Below are 18,302 nucleotides of genomic sequence, written 5' to 3'. Positions count from 1 at the left end.
AGTTTGGTTTGTTGATGTTTGCTGTGAATTAGTTCATATCAAAGTATGTTTTTGTGTTCTGTAAACAAGAGAAACAATAGGTGGTTTGTTAACTGAGAGGAGAGGAAAAGGTGGATTTCCATGTGCATGGAAAATCCCATCCCTGTTGCGTGAGCAGCTCTTGAAAGTCATAATGAAATAGGAAGCAGCTTGCATGGGTATCAGGGCCACTGCTTTTTCCTTTCCTCATTATTTACACTGCAAAGAAAATTAAACTGTTGTGGCACGGAAGGGAAGCACGCTATCCCAAAATTTGGCAGGGTCAGAATTACAGCTGTCCTAACTGTTCTGTCTCCCCCTTTCCCCTTGGTAGTGTGATCACAGGGAAATCATATATGCCTTTGTCTGCTTTGCATACAGGTAGTGCTTCCAACATTTATTTTGGAGAAAAGATCCCTGCTGGAGATGTATGCAAATTTCATGGCCCATCCAGACCTGTTTTTGTCAATTGCAGCTGGAGCCACTCCCGAGGAAAGAATTATCTGCTTTGTGGAGTATTATCTAACAGCTTTTCACGAAGGCCGAAAGGGAGCAGTTGCCAAGAAGCCCTATAACCCTATAATTGGTGAAACGTTTCATTGCTCCTGGGATGTGCCTAAAGATAAAGTGAAAGCTTTCAGAACTAACGGTGCCTCCACGGCTTCTAAGGACTCAGCCAAGGAGCTTGGCCAGAACCAGTCCACGTGCTACAAGCTGAGATTTGTAGCTGAACAAGTGTCTCATCATCCACCAGTATCCTGCTTTTACTGTGAGTGCAAAGAGAAGAAAATGTGTGTGAACGCTCACGTCTGGACCAAAAGCAAGTTCATGGGCATGTCAATAGGTGTTTCTATGGTAGGTGAAGGTAAGAAATGTGCTTTTGTTCTGCTTTTTTCGAGCTAATATTTCTGAGTGTCAACAGAAATCCAAATATTTTCTTACTTGCTCTCCCTCTGACCTTTCAACCTTATGACTGTTTGCTTTTGTGAAGTTTGGAATTAAAACTGTAGGATTCATATAACCTTTTGCTGTCCAGACATAATGTGAAATGCACATTACATATATAAATGTGTACTTATATTGATGAGATTCTGTTAATATATGACCAGATTTCAGAAACAATTAAGTTACAATAACAAATGACAAATTATAGCATATTATGTAAGAATATTTGCTGTCCTGTTCATTTTTAAAGTAATGTGGGATTTGGTGTTCACAATTGGAACAAAGCAATGAGAAAAATCACAAGCCTAACATTTGTTTTTCATAGTTTCTCCAATGAGTCATGATTTCTGTAGTGTTTGCAGTTAGTGTAATTTCATAAGCTTTCTAAAAAGTCACATAGTAGAGGTATGAATCCTGATTTTCTTTATCATACATATATGCAGTGTGCATTGCAATAAGTCATTGCTCAACTTGAGTTCAGAAATAGAGGCAGTCGTAACAAATCCTTAATGGATGATCTGAACTGATACACACACTTGTACCAGTGTTGTCACTGGCTGTTAATGCATTGAGATAAGTGTGTTTCTGGGCAATTTAGTCCCTTTGACCATTTGAGGATAAGATCCTATGTATGGATTTTAGTGTTTTGTCTTAACTAGTTTTTAGACTGTAACCTCAGAAGTATGAGGACAACTTGCTTCTTTTTGTCACCATTATGTTGAATACTATGGTATTAAAGGCAGTAAAAGGTGGAGTGGGAAATGCAGTGGTTTGGTTTTGCTTATTAGTAGCAGCAAAATAATTATGGTAAAAAAATACAGGTATATTCTGCTATTTCCACTATCTAAAAGTAAAGACCAGTGGAACGACAGTAGCTCCTTCCCTTTTTTAATAGAAGAGACATGAAACCTTGTTACTACTGTTTTTTATATCCTTGTGATAAAGTCTGTGTTAGCACGTGTGTTTCCTTCTTCTTATGACTTAGGTATTTTGCTTTGAGTACAGACCTAAGGAAATTGGGAAGGGAGTGTCAGAAGGGAAATTGGTCTGTCTGTCTGTCTCTCTCCTGCCTGTACTATGCCAGCCTGAGTTATTGGTGTAATATTCTGTATTTTTCTGGTACATGTTCATTTCTAGTACTCTTTTGCTCAGTGAAGGGAACTATTTAATGGAAATAAAGTTAAGCACAAAGTCACTTATGATTATGTAGGAGCAGGGAAATTTCTTTCTCTTGCTGCTAGCGCACACAGTTCCCTGGGATTGAGGGTGTCTACTGTGGGGATTATTTAAGACTTCAAAGTCCTGATGTGTCCCAGTTTTGAGAGAGAAAGGGTCTAAGAATTAACTGCTTACTCACCCCAAGGATTGTTTAATGTGTGCTTGTGAGAATAAGTTCTTCATTATACTCTTTCTTTTTTTCATAATCCTGGAGATATCCCAGGAGTGGAGGTGGGCTTTGGGGAACATCTGCAGTAGCAAACTCTTTTATTCCAAGGTTTGCTGCTGTCTTTGTGATGTGCATTCTGGGAGGAAGTCTGGGTTCACCAGTTCATAGTTACTATTCATCTTTCTGTTCATGTTAAGCAGTGCAAGAGCAGAGTCCTTTACAGTGACAGCATTTCTGGGAAGTGATGGAGACACTTCAGTGCAGCCCAAGCATTTCTCTTACACCTTGAGGACTGGCAGCGGGCAGCAAGAAGTTGTGTACCACTGAGGCTTTTCTATCATCTGAAAACAGCAAGCCTAAGCCTGACAGCCTCAGTTTAAAATGCCAGTTTTGCAGTGCAGTTCCTTCACTTCAAACGGCACTTAAAAAAATTTTATTTATTTTAGGTCCAGGGAAGTCTTCCTGATTAAGTTGGTATGTGGATTTGTCAAACTGTGCAAAAGTTAGAATCTACTGCACATGCTTCTTTCTTATGTGCTGCATAAGTATAAATTCTGTAGTAGATTGAGGTCAGCTTGAGTACTGGGGAAGAGATTGCTGAACTGACAAAAAGGAGCTACTGGACGAAAAGTGTGGAAAACCTAAGCCTGTATTTACATGCCTAGTAATGCAAGGCCTAATGCTTTATTTAATGTGAAATGTAATTTGGAGATTTTTTCCTCGTGTTTAGGGACACGTTAGAGTTGCAACGTTTCATATGGGGTGTATTAGTCCAGCAAAGTTAGTGAGCTGGGCTGTGGAAAGGTGCTGTTAGTCAGAAGGCGCATGAAGATACTGAAGGTGGGTGGGAACTAAAGTTACCTCTTTTGAGAAACTTTCACACACCAAGGTTGGCCAGTAAGATTGTAGAATCCTATTTCAAACTGTTAAAAGCAGATTAAGTGAGTTTCTTGGGAATGAAGTATCACTGATCCTGCTTTTGATGAGAGACAAAGTAACATCTCATGGATCATCAAAGTCTCTGGGTTTTGGTTGTTCTGGAGTTTTTTTGCTACTGTGCATTGGATGACCAAAGTGATCATGTGCCATTGTTGGGATTTTGTCTTGTCCCTTTCTCCTTTTTTTTTAACATTTCCCCTCATTATGAGCATTCAGCCCTTTTTTTTGCTTGTTGCTGGATTTAAATTATGTACATGTAGGGGCCTTTGACTTTTTGTAAGACTAGAAAGGATTTTAGATGTTGGCATCATGTTACTTGAAAGAAAGTTTCTTTGATACCTCCAATACGCCTGTGTCCATTTAGACACTTGGGTTAAATAATTCTGGTGTTTGTTCATTATTAGTTTCATTATACTACAGGTTAAATCAGTACTTACAGATATATGAGAGGGAAAAAAAATCCCTCCAAACAGAGTGTTAAAGAACTGTAATTAATTTTGGATAATTTAGTGGTAGTGAGTGACCATCTTGTAGTCAGATATGTATCAGAACAGTTCTGTTTGACCAGGTTACCCAGAGAAGTTGTGGATGCCCCACACTTGGAGGTTTCCAAGACCAGGTTGGCTGGGGCTATGAGCAGCCTGGTCTAGTGGAAGGTGTCCTGCCCACAACAGAGGGTTTGGAACAAGATGATTTTTAAGGGCCCTTCCTTAAGGGCCATTCTATGATGCTTCTCTGGTGATGACCAGAAACTTCATTGTAGCCTACTGCTGAATACAAGCAACTGGGGTGTGTTTTGAAACTTTGCTCTCTACTGAGCAATATTGTGTGTGTCCCTCCAACTGTTCAATGAAACTTTGAAGCCAACTTCTACTGCAGTTGGCTATTTGCAGAAATAAAGTAGTACCGAATTTTTGGACCTATAGTGCGTAAGGAATATGGTAATGGTTACTGTGGAGACTTTGAATCATATTTTTATAGAGAGTCCTTAGATGTTTAGAGCACATTGCTTTTTATGCTTTTTATTAGAAGCTGACATAGAATGTCATGGAAGTACAAAGGTTTATAAAGGAATTTAAAGAATTTAGGGATTTAAGGATGGTATGGTGTTGGCACACAAAGGGTCCAGCTCAGTGTCTCAGCGGTGTGATGTTTTGTGTCGCACCTCAAAGTGACTAAAATTTTTTTTTTCTGTTTGCGGTTTTTGTTTGTTGATCCAAAGTAACTATCTGTGCAGAGATGCAGGGCAAGTGGGAGAGCACTGCTGGAAATCCATGTGGGGAGCTGTTTTATATGCTAGCTTTTCTTCATCTCTGGTTATGAGTGGTCTAAATCTGGGTTGCTAATGAAATGTCACAACTTTTCTTTGCTGTGTGACAAAACCCCCATTCTTCAGAGTAGTCAGCACCGAGTTTCCTCATGAGAAAGACACTCTGAATAGAAAAGAGGGTGTTTTGCATAAAAGAACTTCCGCTGCATGTGCAGTCCCTAATTCTGGTTAATGTTAATTATGCACTAATGAAAGAGTGAGGAAGGAGATGAGGCTGTAATGAACAGGGTCACATTAAGATTTAAATTAGCAAAGGATGAGAAAGTCAATATAAATATTTAATGGTTTTTACATGGTCCATAGAATCTTTAAACGGATACTAGTTGTAGGGTAAGGATGCTGTGGTGAGCACAACTCAGTGTCAGCTGTGCCTGTTCCTTTTCTGCTCTTGGATTTTGGTCCAGAGCAGCAAAATCCAACAAAATGTGTCATATTTGATTTATGGGTTAATTTTCCAGAAAGCATTAAGTACATTTAAATGGATTACTCTGTATTGCCAAGTGGCTAGTTACATCTAGTGTTTCACTTCTGCAATTTTAAATGTTTTAAAAAGTAGTGAGGTATAGGCTTCCAAAAATTATTTTTCTAAATTGAAAATCAACTGTAAAAGATATGATAGGTGGGTAAAAGGTTCAGTGCTCTTTCCAAGGTAAGTTTAAAAGAAAGCAATGAATGTTTTTTCCTCTTTTTTGTTTTTAAATCTGTTCACATACATGTTTGTGTATGTATTAATAGATGTACAGGTCTATAGTTTCTATTACTGAGAAATGAGTGACTTTTAAATTTACCAGTCCCAATGCTTGATTGTTGTTTGCAATTAGAGCTACCTAAATATTTCCCTAAGTACTCATTTTTGAGTTAATATTTTTAGCCCAGAATTTTTAGAACCATTTTTATAGAGTATGGCACTATTAGTGAATTCAGCAAATGGTTCCAGTCTTTGAAAAATGAGCAGTGCTCAACACAGTTGCCTGGAAGGTTTGAGACAGTAATAGCCCAGTCCTGGCATCTTCTGTTTTCCTGTGGGGATCTGGGCGGTTGGTGATGCCCAACACCCATGTGGGGCTCATCCCACACATAACCTGCTCCTCTTTGTGTGTTATGAGAAATACAGCTTCTTAAACAAGGAAACTGCCCCAGGCTCCTCGTGTCCCACGTGCCATTTGTTCAGATTGATCTTCATGCAGGCAGCGGGAAGCATTAAATCCCACATGTCTCTTCTGCAGCTTATTGATCCAGAGCCTCCTCTGGGTTTTTTTGTCAATATGTGTTACTGGGAAATCAATTCACAAAGCTGCAGCATCAGTGAGGGACATGTAAGAGTCAAACTGGGAAAATGATATGCCAGGACCATCACTTCCTTTAATGCAGGCTGAGGAGTCATGGATAGCGGTGTGACTCTGAATATGTTGCTGTATTCAAAAGGAGGAGTAAATGGTGCTTAGGACATTTCAAGGGGGAATTTCAATATTCTGCAATGGTTTATAACAAATTCACTCTTCTCTGTAGCATTTTTTTAAAACAAACTAGATTACTAAATCCACTGTTTCTTCCAGAGTGCTGGTCTGGTGCCTTCTTCTGTGTGTAATTGTCACCTATAAATACTTCAGATTTTTTTTTTTAACAATTGGAAGTTCTTGAAAGAACTCTTTGATGTGAGAGGAAAAACTAAAAATGGGAGAATATTCTACAACTTTTCATTAGTATTTACTTGTAGCCATTTTCAAACTAAACATGAATCATCCCTTACAGCAGGGAAGCAAGGGAAGAAAAATAGCCTGCGTATTTTCCAGCACTTGTTTTTAAAGATCAGTTGCAATGTACAGTAATTTCATGACTATAAGGCGTACCCTTATGACTAAAATTTTTCCCTAAACCCGGAAGTGCGCCTTATAGTCCAGTGCGCCTTATCTGATCTACAAAGTTGCGAAATTTGCCACCCCGGAAGTGAGAGCCACGAGGGGGGGCGGCGCCGCGGGAGCGCCGAGTAGCCATGGTGGGGCAGCCGCAGGCAGCCCCAGGCACAGGGAGCAGCGCGGGCAGGAAGGCAGAGGGCAGCCCCAGGCAGCCCCAGGCACAGGGAGCAGTGCAGGCTGGAAGGCGGGGGGCGGCCCCAGGCGGCCCTAGGCACAGGGAGCAGCGCGGGCTGGAAGGCGGGGGGCAGCCCTGGGTGCCCCAGGCAACGGGAGCAGCGCGGGCAGGGAGGCGTTACTACTTTGTTGTGCGCAGTGGCCTGAGCCGAGGGGCCACAGCACGATAGGGGCCGACGGGACCGCAGTGCTGGGGGCAGCGGCCCCACAGCTGATAGGGGCAGGCGCGGCCAGCGGGACTGCGGTGCTGGAGGCAGCGGGGCCACAGCCCAATAGGGGCCGACGGGGCTGCAGTGCGCCGAGCCGAGCGAGGGATGGGCGGCAGGGCAGTGGCACCACCGAGCCGAGCAAGGGACGGGCGGCAGGGCTGCTCCGCGGAGCCACAAGGGGGAACAGCATGGTGCCACAACGGAGCTGCGAGGCGGAACAGCACGGCAGCGGAGCCGATCTGAGCGAGGGACAGGCGGCAGGGCGGCGGTGCCGCCGAGCCGAAGCAAGGGACGAGTGGCATGGTGGCCGCGCCGCCGAGATGGGCGGCACGTCAGGAGCGCTGAGCCGAGCGAGGGACGGGCAACAGGGTGGCGTGCCACCGAGCCGAGCGAGGGACAGGCGGCATGGCGGCGGCGCCGCCGAGCCGAGCGAGCGATGGGCGGCAGGGCGGCCACACCACCGAGCCAAGCAAGGGGACAGGCGGCACAACAGGAGTGCCGAGCTGAGCAAGGGACAGGCGGCATGGTGGTGGCGCCGAGCCCAGTGAGGGACAGACGACATGGCAGGAGCGCTGAGCCGAGCGAGGGAACGGCATGGCAACTTCGCGGAGCCATGAGGAGGAACAGCATCACGGCAGAACGGAGCCGCAAGGGGGAGGCGGCCCCGCGGCTGCGCCGAGCCACGCCAACCAGCACTGGGGGCGGGCGGGAGTGCCAGGGCCCACTGCACAGGGAGGGCGCCTGGGGCTGCCTTTGAAAGCCTACACCGATCTGTGAAAAATGTTTCCAAATTGAGCCCCTGCAAGTAGACTCCACGATCGGGTTTTCGTTACTAATTCGTTACTTTGTTGCGCGCGGCACGGATCTTCGTGGCAAAAAAAAAGTGCGCCTTATAGTCCGGTGCACCTTATCTGATCTACAAAGTTGCAAAATGTGCCGGCTCCCAGGGGGTGTGCCTTATAGTCCGGTGCGCCTTATGGTCGTGAAATTACTGTAATGATTATAAGCAGATGTTAAAATTACACATTGTAAAGTAACTGTTAGCCTTCAGTTAATTGGCTTTTAATTTCTCGAGATTGACACGTGGCAGGGTAGGGAGTTAATTCAAACTGTGGTATCTTAGAAATGTTGAATCTTGGTATAATTTTTGGCATCCTCTCCCCTAAGGGAGCGCAGGTCTGTGTTCAGATGTGGTGGTACAGCCACAGTGTTTATGGTGCTTCACTTAAATGAGGTTTTGCATGTGGACTCTGTGAACAATGGAATGCAAAACAGTCAGGTTAATACTAAAAGTATTATCAAGTCATGGATATTTCACATCTGCCCCTTAATCTCTTTTAGACTGTAATTATGGAGCTGGAGTCATATTTCAAGTGAGATAGCACTTCATAAAAGAATGTATTTATTCAGGTGTTTAAGGAATCCAGAAAATATGCTACCAGGTGCTAAAAATACTGCCAAGAGAGCTGGGATCAGTTTTTAATATCTAACCTGCTGTGGTGGTTAAATATTTACGTTGAAGGTCACTGCTGCTGTTTGCTCTCCACTTTAAATGTGCTTGGCAGCACTGCAGCTCTGAGTCCCTCCCACTTGACTAGGGAGAAAAAGGCTCTTGATCCCATCAGGGGACAGAAGCAAACGTATACTCACCTGTAAGAAAATCGTGTTTATCATACCAGTTTCCTCTCACGTGAGGAAACATCACATACAGTGATGGTCAGAGGAGGATAGGAGATAGAGGGAGACTTTTTACAGGGGTGTGTAGCGACAGGAAAAGGGGAAATGGCTTTAAAATGAAAGAGTTAGATTTAGGTTAGATATTAGGAAAAAATTCTTTACTGAGGGGATGTTGAGGTGCTGGAACAGGCTGCCTGAAGAAGCTGTGGATGCCCCATCCCTGGAAGTGTTCAAGGCCAGGTTGGATGTGGCTCTGAGCAACCTGGTCTGGTGGGAGTTGTCCCTGCCCATGGCGGGGGACTTGGAACTTGATGATCTTTAAGGCCCTTCTAACCCAGGCCATTCTGTGATTCTATGGTAGTTCTGTATTAACTTAATGCTGTTATAGCATCCATTTAATGGGTCTGATAACCAGAACCACTTCTTGAGTAAACGTTGTTTCTGCCTGTGTGTCCAGGATGAGTTGGGTGGTTCAGCCTTCCTGCAGTGTGTTCAGCTTGGATATCTCAGCAGGTGTGAAGCCGAGGAAACTTGAGACAAAATGTGTGTGTGTGTTCTGGCTGTGTCCTCTTGGCCCTTCCCTGCTAGTGAGGGCTCAGCATGTGACACCAGGAACTTGTAACTTGCCAAGACAAAAGGATTAAAGGTCCTTCTGAGACATGGCTTTTCTGTGTGCTTTTGCACTCCCAGCTCCTTGTGTCAGATCTGCTGGACTGGGCATGCTGGCTGTGTCACTGCTGGGAGGCTGAGGTTGCAGAGGTTCTGAGAACAGCTGCATGAAGCTGTTCTGGTTTGCAAATGTTTTCCTGTGAAATAGTTTCAGAAGGCAGAAGTGGCAAATGGCAGTTTCCTGTGCCTGTATTTAGTTTTGTTAGCTGGAGCCAATATTCAAGATCAGGGCTCTCTTAGAGCTCTATGCTTTTAATTTTATGTTTCCATGCAGCATTGAAGGCATATTTTCATATTGGCAGCAGTAATGTTGTGTTCCTATTTAATGCTTTTTCATCATTAAACGTGAGATCACTTTGAAAAAGTAGTATTCCCTTAAACAGAGAGATTAATCAATACCACTAACAGTGTGTTCTTCTCCTGCCTGCCCCAGGATGAAGGCAAATGGGCTCATCCTCATCTTGTTTCTAAACAGATACTATTACTGTGTCAAAATAACTTTCCTGCTCTTTTTTTCCAAATATTTCTGGGTTCTGAGTTCCTCCTGTGATGGGTTATTTTCAGTCTCAGTTGTGAAAAAATATTTTCAAAGCTGTCATTTTTGCCTTTAGGCAGTTAGTAAATGGGACACAAAAAACTGTAAAATGCTAATAAAAAATACACTGCAGACATTTGACATGATCTAATTCTGCGTGCAAGGTTTATGGTGCTCTTTTCCTGGTCTTATGTCCTGTTATCCTGAAGTCCAAACTGCAGTTTTTTATGGGAATAGAGCTGTACCCTTAGCCCCAGGGGAATCTGCAAAGGTCTGATCAGGAAAGCAACTTTCTTTGTGCAACTTCTAAGTAATGTTGAAAAACTGCTGCTGTTGTGTGTTGTTTTTTAGTTACAGCCTCATAGTCCTGAGAGTGGAGGAATCTTTACAGAATGAGATGGAATTACCAGTAATTTTCTCTGCCTGGTAGAGACGTTGGACTTGGTGCTAGCAGAGCAGTGGCCCTGCTGGGCCCCTCTTTGATTATGCTAGATTTTTTCAAAGCCTGTGTGAGAAACCAGGTATTTGGAAATTAAGGAGCTAAGTTAGTGGGAAATTTGTGGATGCCATGTTTCCTTGTACCCACAGAGACTTAGAGCTTTTCACAGCATCAAGAGGAAATTAGAGGAGGACGTGGTTGTTTCGAACTGAATGGAGAAGTGAAGAGTCCTTTGGCCATGCCTATATGTTTTCTGGAGGGAGATCATGATATGACACTGAGAGAGCATCTGAATTTTAGGTGCACGTTTAGGCTTTTTAGGTGCACATTTTATGTTTTTCCAGCTTTTAACAGTAACACAAAGTAAGGAATCCAGTCAGATTTTCTGAAAGGTTGTTTGGTACTATGCAGGACCACAGCATACGCAATCAAGTTAGATGCTTTTGAAAATGCTTGTTGGAAGAAGCTTCTTCCAGAGAGCAGAGTTTCTTAGCAGACAGTGCCCTCCTTCAAGGAGAGAGGCATGTTGTGCTCTCCATGGATGTGCATGTTGATGGTGATAATTGGTTAGTGACCGTCAGCTCTTATCAGTGAACCTTTTATCACCTCACTTTCTCCTCTTTCTGTGCAGGTGTTCTTCACTTGCTGGAACATGAAGAAGAGTATGTCTTCACCCTGCCCAGTGCCTACGCTCGCTCAATCCTTACCATCCCATGGGTGGAGCTTGGAGGGAAAGTCAACATCAATTGTGCCAGAACGGGCTATTCTGCCACGGTCACGTTCCACACCAAGCCCTTCTATGGAGGGAAGGTCCACAGGTACAGGAATTACGGTCTTACTCTTGTTTACCTGCTGCTGGATTTCAGGGGAAAGGCTCTCAGGCATCTGCTCAGTTCTTCTGTTGCAGTGTTTTATAGCCAAACTTCAGATAGCTGAAGTTCTTTTCCTGTTAGTGCTGGAGATGACTTAAAGCTTTAGGGCAGTTTATTGTAGCAATACATACTATGCTGTTTAACTGAATTGGATGTATTTCTCTCATTAAAAGAAAGTGAATGTATCTCTCCAGGCTTTGTTGCTTGTAAAAGTTGCTGTAAGTGCAGGATCAGAAAAATATATGTGGAAAAGGCAGTATTTCTGCTACCCCAGCTGCTGCTTCTGTGTGTGTCTTGTAGATGAACTGGTGTTCCAGGTGGAGCTCCTGAAAAGAGGAGAGAAACAGAAGTGTTACTGCCCATAGTGGTAGCTCCCTACTGGGGACTCCCACCTCTGCACTGAAGTTCCAGATGGTGACAATGTTATTTACCTTCTTTGGTTCCCCTTTACTAAGGGTGCAAAGAGGCATTGTGCCAGACAGTCTCCTGTCTTGCTTCCATGCTCAAGTTGTGCCCCAGTCATTAACATCAGACCCCTTTCTTGTTCTGATGTGCACTGTTGTAGTGTCCAGAGGAGACTGTGCTTTGCATGATTACCTCAGTTTTATTTCAGATAGTGTAACTATTCTTCCGTATGTGTGTCAACCATTTCAATGTTGTGTTCAGGGAAATGTCCACGTGGGGCTTTTTTGACAGGGTTTTTCTTTAAAAGTTGTAGATAATAATTGGTACCATCAGGGTAAGTGAAAATCTGGGGATGTTGTGCTGTATTACTTCAGCAATTATAAAATTTGAGTTTACAGATTACTTTACATGACTTTCTAAAGCACATGTATGCATGCTCATGGACACGCACGTGAAATTTATCCCTGCAGTTCAGTTTTCCAGTCCTACCTGTCTATTTTGCTCACTCTCAGACCGTTTATTTGGTGAGGTGGCTTTAGTGATTGCCCCTCAGCAGCTGAGAAGTGAACTTGCAAAGCTAAAAATGAAAACAAAGATACCTGAAGTTTTTGACGTGGGTCTCTGACAGCATTATGTTCAGGTGTGAAGGTATCATATTGAAAATGGCTCATGAATGTCAGGGATTGTTTTTCAGGCTGCTGAGGTAACCATTTGACTCTGGGCTTGAGCTGGGTATCAGAATTTTAAGTTGGGTTACTGCTGTACTTAGCTAGAATGTCATCCCAAAGCTGTTGCTGTCTTAGAAGAGCTTTTGTGGGACGAGTCTTTCTCTTTTGGAGGCAGCATCACTACTTTGCTTGAATAATTGATTTGTGGAGGTAGAAAGCTGCTTGCACCCTTATCAAGGTAGTGCTTTCATGTGCTGATAATAAATGGTAGCAGTTACTTCTGTGTTGTTCCCCTTGAATCAGGGTTACAGCTGAAGTGAAGCACAATCCAACAAACACCATTGTGTGCAAGGCACAGGGAGAATGGAATGGCACCCTGGAATTTACTTACAGCAACGGAGACACCAAAGTGATTGACACCACCAAACTGCCTGTTATCAGGAAAAAGATCAGGCCTATAGCAAACCAAGGGCCACTGGAATCAAGGTAAGGACAGACTTTGCAGTGCTGTCCTGAACTTGGGTGGGAGCAGAGCAGGGAAGCCAACTGCAGTTCTGTGTGCTGTGGTTCAAAATTTCGGTGCTTCCTACAGCACAGAAATCTGGGCACAGAGAGCTGAGGCTGTGTATTGGTTCCCTGGAGCATAAATTACACTGTAGTGACGAGTACATTGATTTTGTACATGGGGAAGATGCCTGTATTTGTTTTAATGAGCATCTAGAAAATGGTAATGCAGTGTTTTCACCTGCTTCTTGGAATGACTGCAACATGGTAGTCATCATCAGTTTGTTGTAAGTAATTCAAACTGGTGTATATATATATATGCAGCATATAATTGAAACTGGTACTTCATGTTTAATCTATTTTAGAATATGTATTTGTATAAACATATAATATGTGAGGCAGTATGAGATATAAAGACACACATACAGGTGGTTTTGAGGCTCTTGGCACCTACATGATGTGCCTAACTCTGTCTAGGTACATTAGGGAAAAAAACTGTTCTGTATTCACTGTCAATAACTGTTGATGTTTATCTTCAGAAAAATCAATACTTTAATTGAATTTAGGAACATTTTACTGGGGGATTTAAAAATATCACTTAAACTACGTTTTATTATCTATAAATGTCTATTTTACATGGGTGTCTTGAGTCATTGTACTGGGTCAAATACAATTTGTCTATTTTCTAGACCACTTGCTTATCCACAAACTCATTTTTCCCCTGTAGTGTGGAACATAAAGGTTGTAGTAAATAAGGAAATCAGTAGCTTTTCAATGTATTTATTGTGTTTTTTAGGCACTAGTCAGCAAATTGCATCCATCCAGTGTATCTGCAGGATCTTCAATTTTTTCACATTGTAAACACAAACTCAATAAAACAGCCCTGGACATAAGTGAAAGCTATGGTTGCTTTCAGACAGAGGGTAGTTTGGATTAGATATTATGAGGAAATTCTTTACTGTGAGGATGGTGAGGCACTTGAACAGGTTGCCCAGAAAGTGTGGGTGCCTCATCTCTGGCAGTGTTCAAGGCCAGGCTGGATGGGGCTCTGAGCAGTCTGGTCCAGTGGGAGGTGTTCATACCTGTGGCAGGGGGTGGAACTAGGTCTTTAAGGTCTTTTCCAACCCAGGCCATTCTATGAGGGCTTTTCTCACTGCTTTTCGGCTAGGCTGATATAAGGCACTGTATCTGAGTGTAGTCAGCTGGGTGAGAAACGTGTAGCTCTGTGCAGGTAAATATTGTAACTGGGAATATGGAGCACAGACCTAGAGGGGCTCCCTAGAATCAATTCTTCTGTTAGTGATCTTGTTGGGCCAGTCAATGGCCCAATTCAATGCACTCTTAGGTTTTGGCTGACACTGCCTTATAATACAAAAATTTAACTGCAGAGGAGCATCAGTAAGGAATGTGAACTAGAAGTGGTAAAAATAAATCCACTTGCTTTGAGAAAAAAGCTCAGGTGGTGAAAAGTCAGGAACATAAAAAGAGTCTGCTGAGAAAATTACATGGCAAAGTACTGGGAGTTGAGTGAATTTGAAAATCTGGTTCACAAACATGATGAGTATCCTAGGAGAGTGATGGTTCCCGAGCTGCGGGACTTGGAAAACCAGCATGGATAGTGTGGTGAGCCTGCTGCTCACCAGACCGGTGTTCAGCAGCACCAGGCTGTGGCAGATCTGTTCTCACCCTCCCTTGTGCTTTTCTTCCCGGCCAGGCGCCTGTGGCAGCACGTCACCAACTCTCTGAAGGAGGGGAACATCGATGCCGCCACGGAGCACAAGCACCGCCTGGAAGAGAGGCAGCGAGCAGAGGAAAGGCAGCGTGCGGCGCTCACCACTCCCTGGAAACCCAAATACTTTGCCAAAGAGGTACTTGGAGTCTCTTGGTTTAGAGACCCTTTAGCAAGTTCCTGCACACTCAATGTCTATAGATTTTGTCATAGGCTGGTGTTGTTATGTACCACTGATTGCTTAAATTTTCTTTTTGACAGTCTGGTTCTTGAAGGAGAGCAGTGGACTTTTCCATGTCTATGTTGTGAACTTGTTCACTTTTCTTTAGTTTGATGCTTTTGACCTGGATTTTGATTCCTAATGTTAGGCACACAAGTGATGTGTTTTTCTGTAAAATCCAGCCCTTGCCTTTCAAATTCTGCATACTCACATCCAGTATAATCTTAGCATACAAAAATGACCACAATCCATCCAGGGAGATTTATCCAGTGTAAGGAAGCATTGAGATCCTAAACGGAGTCTTGGGTTTCATCTGTGTGAAAGGAAACAGATTTTACCAAGTTCATCTTTCCCCTTTCTTGGAGGAAAGGTGGAGGGGAAATGAGACCAACTGAGGGAATTGTTGCATTAGCTCCTATTTAAACCAGCATCTCTTGCATCTTCTCATTGCTTCTCTTCCCCCCTTGTAATTTTTTCCCTTCTGCCCACATTGCTTGTCATTTCATTAAACACAGAATTTTCAGGTGACAGGGATGGCTTCTTATTTGGTCTTATTTTAGCTTTTGTGTGGACATACTCAGAGTATTTGTAAATCTTGTTTGTAAACTCTGCTTAATTTTCTTACAGGGCGATGGTTGGCTGTACGTGAATCCTCTCTGGAAGACCCATTGACAGGAGAGAGCAGTTGCCTCATAATTTTACCTGAAAGGCATTAAAATGATACAGTATGTAACTTCAGGATGTCCTTGGATAGGTCCTGTTCCCAGAAGATCCTCACGGGAAGTTATGTACTGTGAATGATGCATCTCAAAATAACCACGAGCTCGAGTTTATTCAGGAGCCATTTTGTGTGTGCAGATCCACAGACACACAGGCACACGTCCCTAAGTACCCATGGTGTGCATGTGTTGTGTGTATTATTTACACTACATGTAAACAGTTCCAACACCAATAGCAACTCAAAGACCTTTTCCTCCAAGTGTTAGGGCACAGAGCCCCGGCTGGACTTGGCTGGGGTTCCCCGAGTTGTGTGCTTGCAGGATCAGGCCCTATGCTAGTATTTAAGAAAATACTTTTTTATTAGTACTGGTTAAGGTTTTTCTATTTTTCACTTTTGCCAAAAATGTTTTGCACTTAAAATGTGACGTGTCTCTTAATGGCAGTCGTTCTGTCTGAACAGTCACCAAGAAACTCACTTTGACATAAGAATGATCCACTGGCTGTGCTCACTCTCGTTGCTGAGTTCAGGGCGTGTTTCCTGTCACTGACGAGTGTGAATTTCCTGCCACCCTGTAAGAAGTAGCAATACCTTCTCCAGAGCTTTGTTCTTCACACTGGCCCGTTGTGTCCTCGCTGCTTTGTCTATTCATGCTCCAGCTGTCAATCTCTGGTCACCACCCCTGAGCCAGCTGCTCTGGTAACTTTGATCTTGCTGTGTAATGTTCTCTGGCTGCTGTCATGCCAACACTTCTGGCTAACATGTTCCACTAAATGGGATTGCTTCTGATAAAACATTTGGATGAGTAGAGATAATATAACTAGCCTTCCCAGGTAAATGATTCTCTGATGTAAAAGTAACAATTTAGGAAATGATTCCACTGAGAAAATAACTTTATGAATGAAACAAATTAAATGGGATACAATTTGTTTTGCAGTGTTAAAAAAAAATTAAAAATCCTGTAGTTTGATCTTGCTTTGTAAGGTACGCACTGTGACACTGACGAAGTGGATTCTAGAAGTGTGTTAAGGCTTTGTCACTTTTTAGTTTGTATTTGTTGGAAGTGAAGACGTTTTTGAGAGGTGGCAGCAAAGGGTACATGTAAAATGTGCTCAGTGCTTCTTTCCACAGTGCCCCATAACAAAACCACTGTATTTCTAACACAGAGTAGCATGGATGCCTGTCTGTAGAGCTGAGTAATTTTGTGCCTTTTGTCTGCTTTGTTCATACACTGACTTATGCTTGATAGTTACCACACAAAGACATCTAGGTAAAAGCACTGCTCACATCTGTTCTTAGGCATCCTGCATTTTGTTTTTTTGGTAGATGTTAAAATGTCTTGAGCAGCTCAGAAGGCTGAGCAGAGGAGGTGTGTGCACAAGGAAACATTCCATTAGTTGTTCCTTTGGATTTGAACTTCAGATTTCTATTTAATGAAGGTGTGGCTACTTTTTCCTTCTAAATGCTATTTAGTCTTCTTGTCTTTTTTTTTCTTTCTTTTGCACATTAGAAAGATTAATGTTCTAAATTATTTAAATCCTGTTTTTTAAAAAAAGTGGATTGTATGAGCTTGGTTTTGTAACCGACACTTTTTTTTTAAGAGAAAAAAAAATTCTTATTTTTTAGGAATAGTTGATGTAATAGTTTTCTGTAACAAAACCAAAATGATGCTGTTGTAGTAATTACTGAACTGCTACTAAGTATCATCAGGAACACTTGTACTTTATCACCTGCAAGAATTCACTTTATAATGGATCCACTCTTGTTCTAGAGATTAGTCTGGTAAGTACTTAAAAGTATTTCTACAGTTTGTAGTATGATCATAAAGAACAATGGAAAAAGCAGAGTTAAACCCATGGAACATCCTCCCAGAGCTCTCCCACACACCAAAGAACAAGACACATCCTCACTCAATAGCCATTGCAAACCTCTGTGTGTCAGGCATGCAGGCCTGGGCCCCTGAAGGAGTGGACCTCTTTCAGCTGGGATGGTGTGACTGTCAAGACTACAGCGATGCTGTAGCTGTCCTTTTAAGGAGAAATTTGAATAATTTTCTGCTTGTAATTTACTGAAGATTTTCTGTCTGCATGGTTGGTTGTTTCTGCATGCCGAGGACATTCCACTTGTGCTCTGACCAATGTTTTGTTCTGATGCCATGAAGAATCCCCTGATGCCATTTTCCACTGTTTCTTTCCCAGATTTACTTGGGAGACACAAACATAAAAACTCCTTTCAGAAAAGATCCCATCAGCAAGAGATTCCAGATCAAGATTCACAAGTGTCATTTTATTTTTCTGATAGTATGTTTTCAGTATATTTTGCAGGACTGAAAAGTAAATATTCATAAGCCTTATTCTGTAGGTCGTTCCAATAGCTGTCTTGGAATTGCAAGTAAATACTTTCCTTTTCAAGTAGCCGATGTACACTGAATTGTAATGTAAAATCTTCCATGTACTTCAATTTTTTTTTGTGCACACCTGTAGAAAGCCTATGCAACCTTTTTCTTTCTTAAATTAGAAATGTTCAGAAAGAAAATTTATACCTTTATCATTTAAAAGATGCTCTGGCAGTCTCTTCTGATTTGCCTTCCTTTCATAATTTGTGAATTTAAAATAAGAATGCTCATGAATAAAAGATTTGTTTCATTTAGTAGTGGGATGCCCTTTCTCTTTCCATGGAAGCCTTAGTTCAGTGGTGTCAGTCACTGACTGTCCAGGAACTGTACAACACCCAAGCATGGTTCCCATGGAAGTGGTTTGCCAGGTTAATCCGGGTTTGGTGTGGGGCTTTTCTGCTCTGCTTATTCTCCCAGACACTCTGGATGTTTTTTGTTTAAATTGGATAGCTGTATCTAGGGAAAACGGGGCTGTGCAGCAACAACAGCTTTAGGAAGGGCTGGAGAACATTTGCTTCATTTGGGCAAGTAAAAAGGAAACAGGTAAAGGTGT

The 18,302-nt window shown here is 42.7% G+C and overlaps 1 protein-coding gene across 2 annotated transcripts in view; it reads left to right on the top strand.

The window, feature by feature from the left end:
- Nucleotides 1–18,006, top strand: part of OSBPL10 (oxysterol binding protein like 10) — a 121,588-nt gene extending 103,582 nt beyond the window's left edge. For both annotated transcript variants that reach the window (XM_042779885.1, XM_033077806.1), the window contains exons 8-12: nt 400–883; nt 10,870–11,056; nt 12,487–12,669; nt 14,402–14,555; nt 15,264–18,006. In XM_042779885.1, the coding sequence (XP_042635819.1) occupies nt 400–883; nt 10,870–11,056; nt 12,487–12,669; nt 14,402–14,555; nt 15,264–15,308 (1,053 nt within the window). In that variant the 3' untranslated portion in view covers nt 15,309–18,006. The remainder of the gene's footprint in view (nt 1–399; nt 884–10,869; nt 11,057–12,486; nt 12,670–14,401; nt 14,556–15,263) is intronic.
- Nucleotides 18,007–18,302: the final 296 nt, after the last annotated feature.

This window comes from Catharus ustulatus, chromosome 1 (assembly GCF_009819885.2).
Source record: "Catharus ustulatus isolate bCatUst1 chromosome 1, bCatUst1.pri.v2, whole genome shotgun sequence".
Lineage (NCBI taxonomy): Eukaryota > Metazoa > Chordata > Aves > Passeriformes > Turdidae > Catharus > Catharus ustulatus.
Note: the sequence above shows the minus strand (reverse complement) of the source record. Positions and strands in the feature narration are given on the sequence as shown.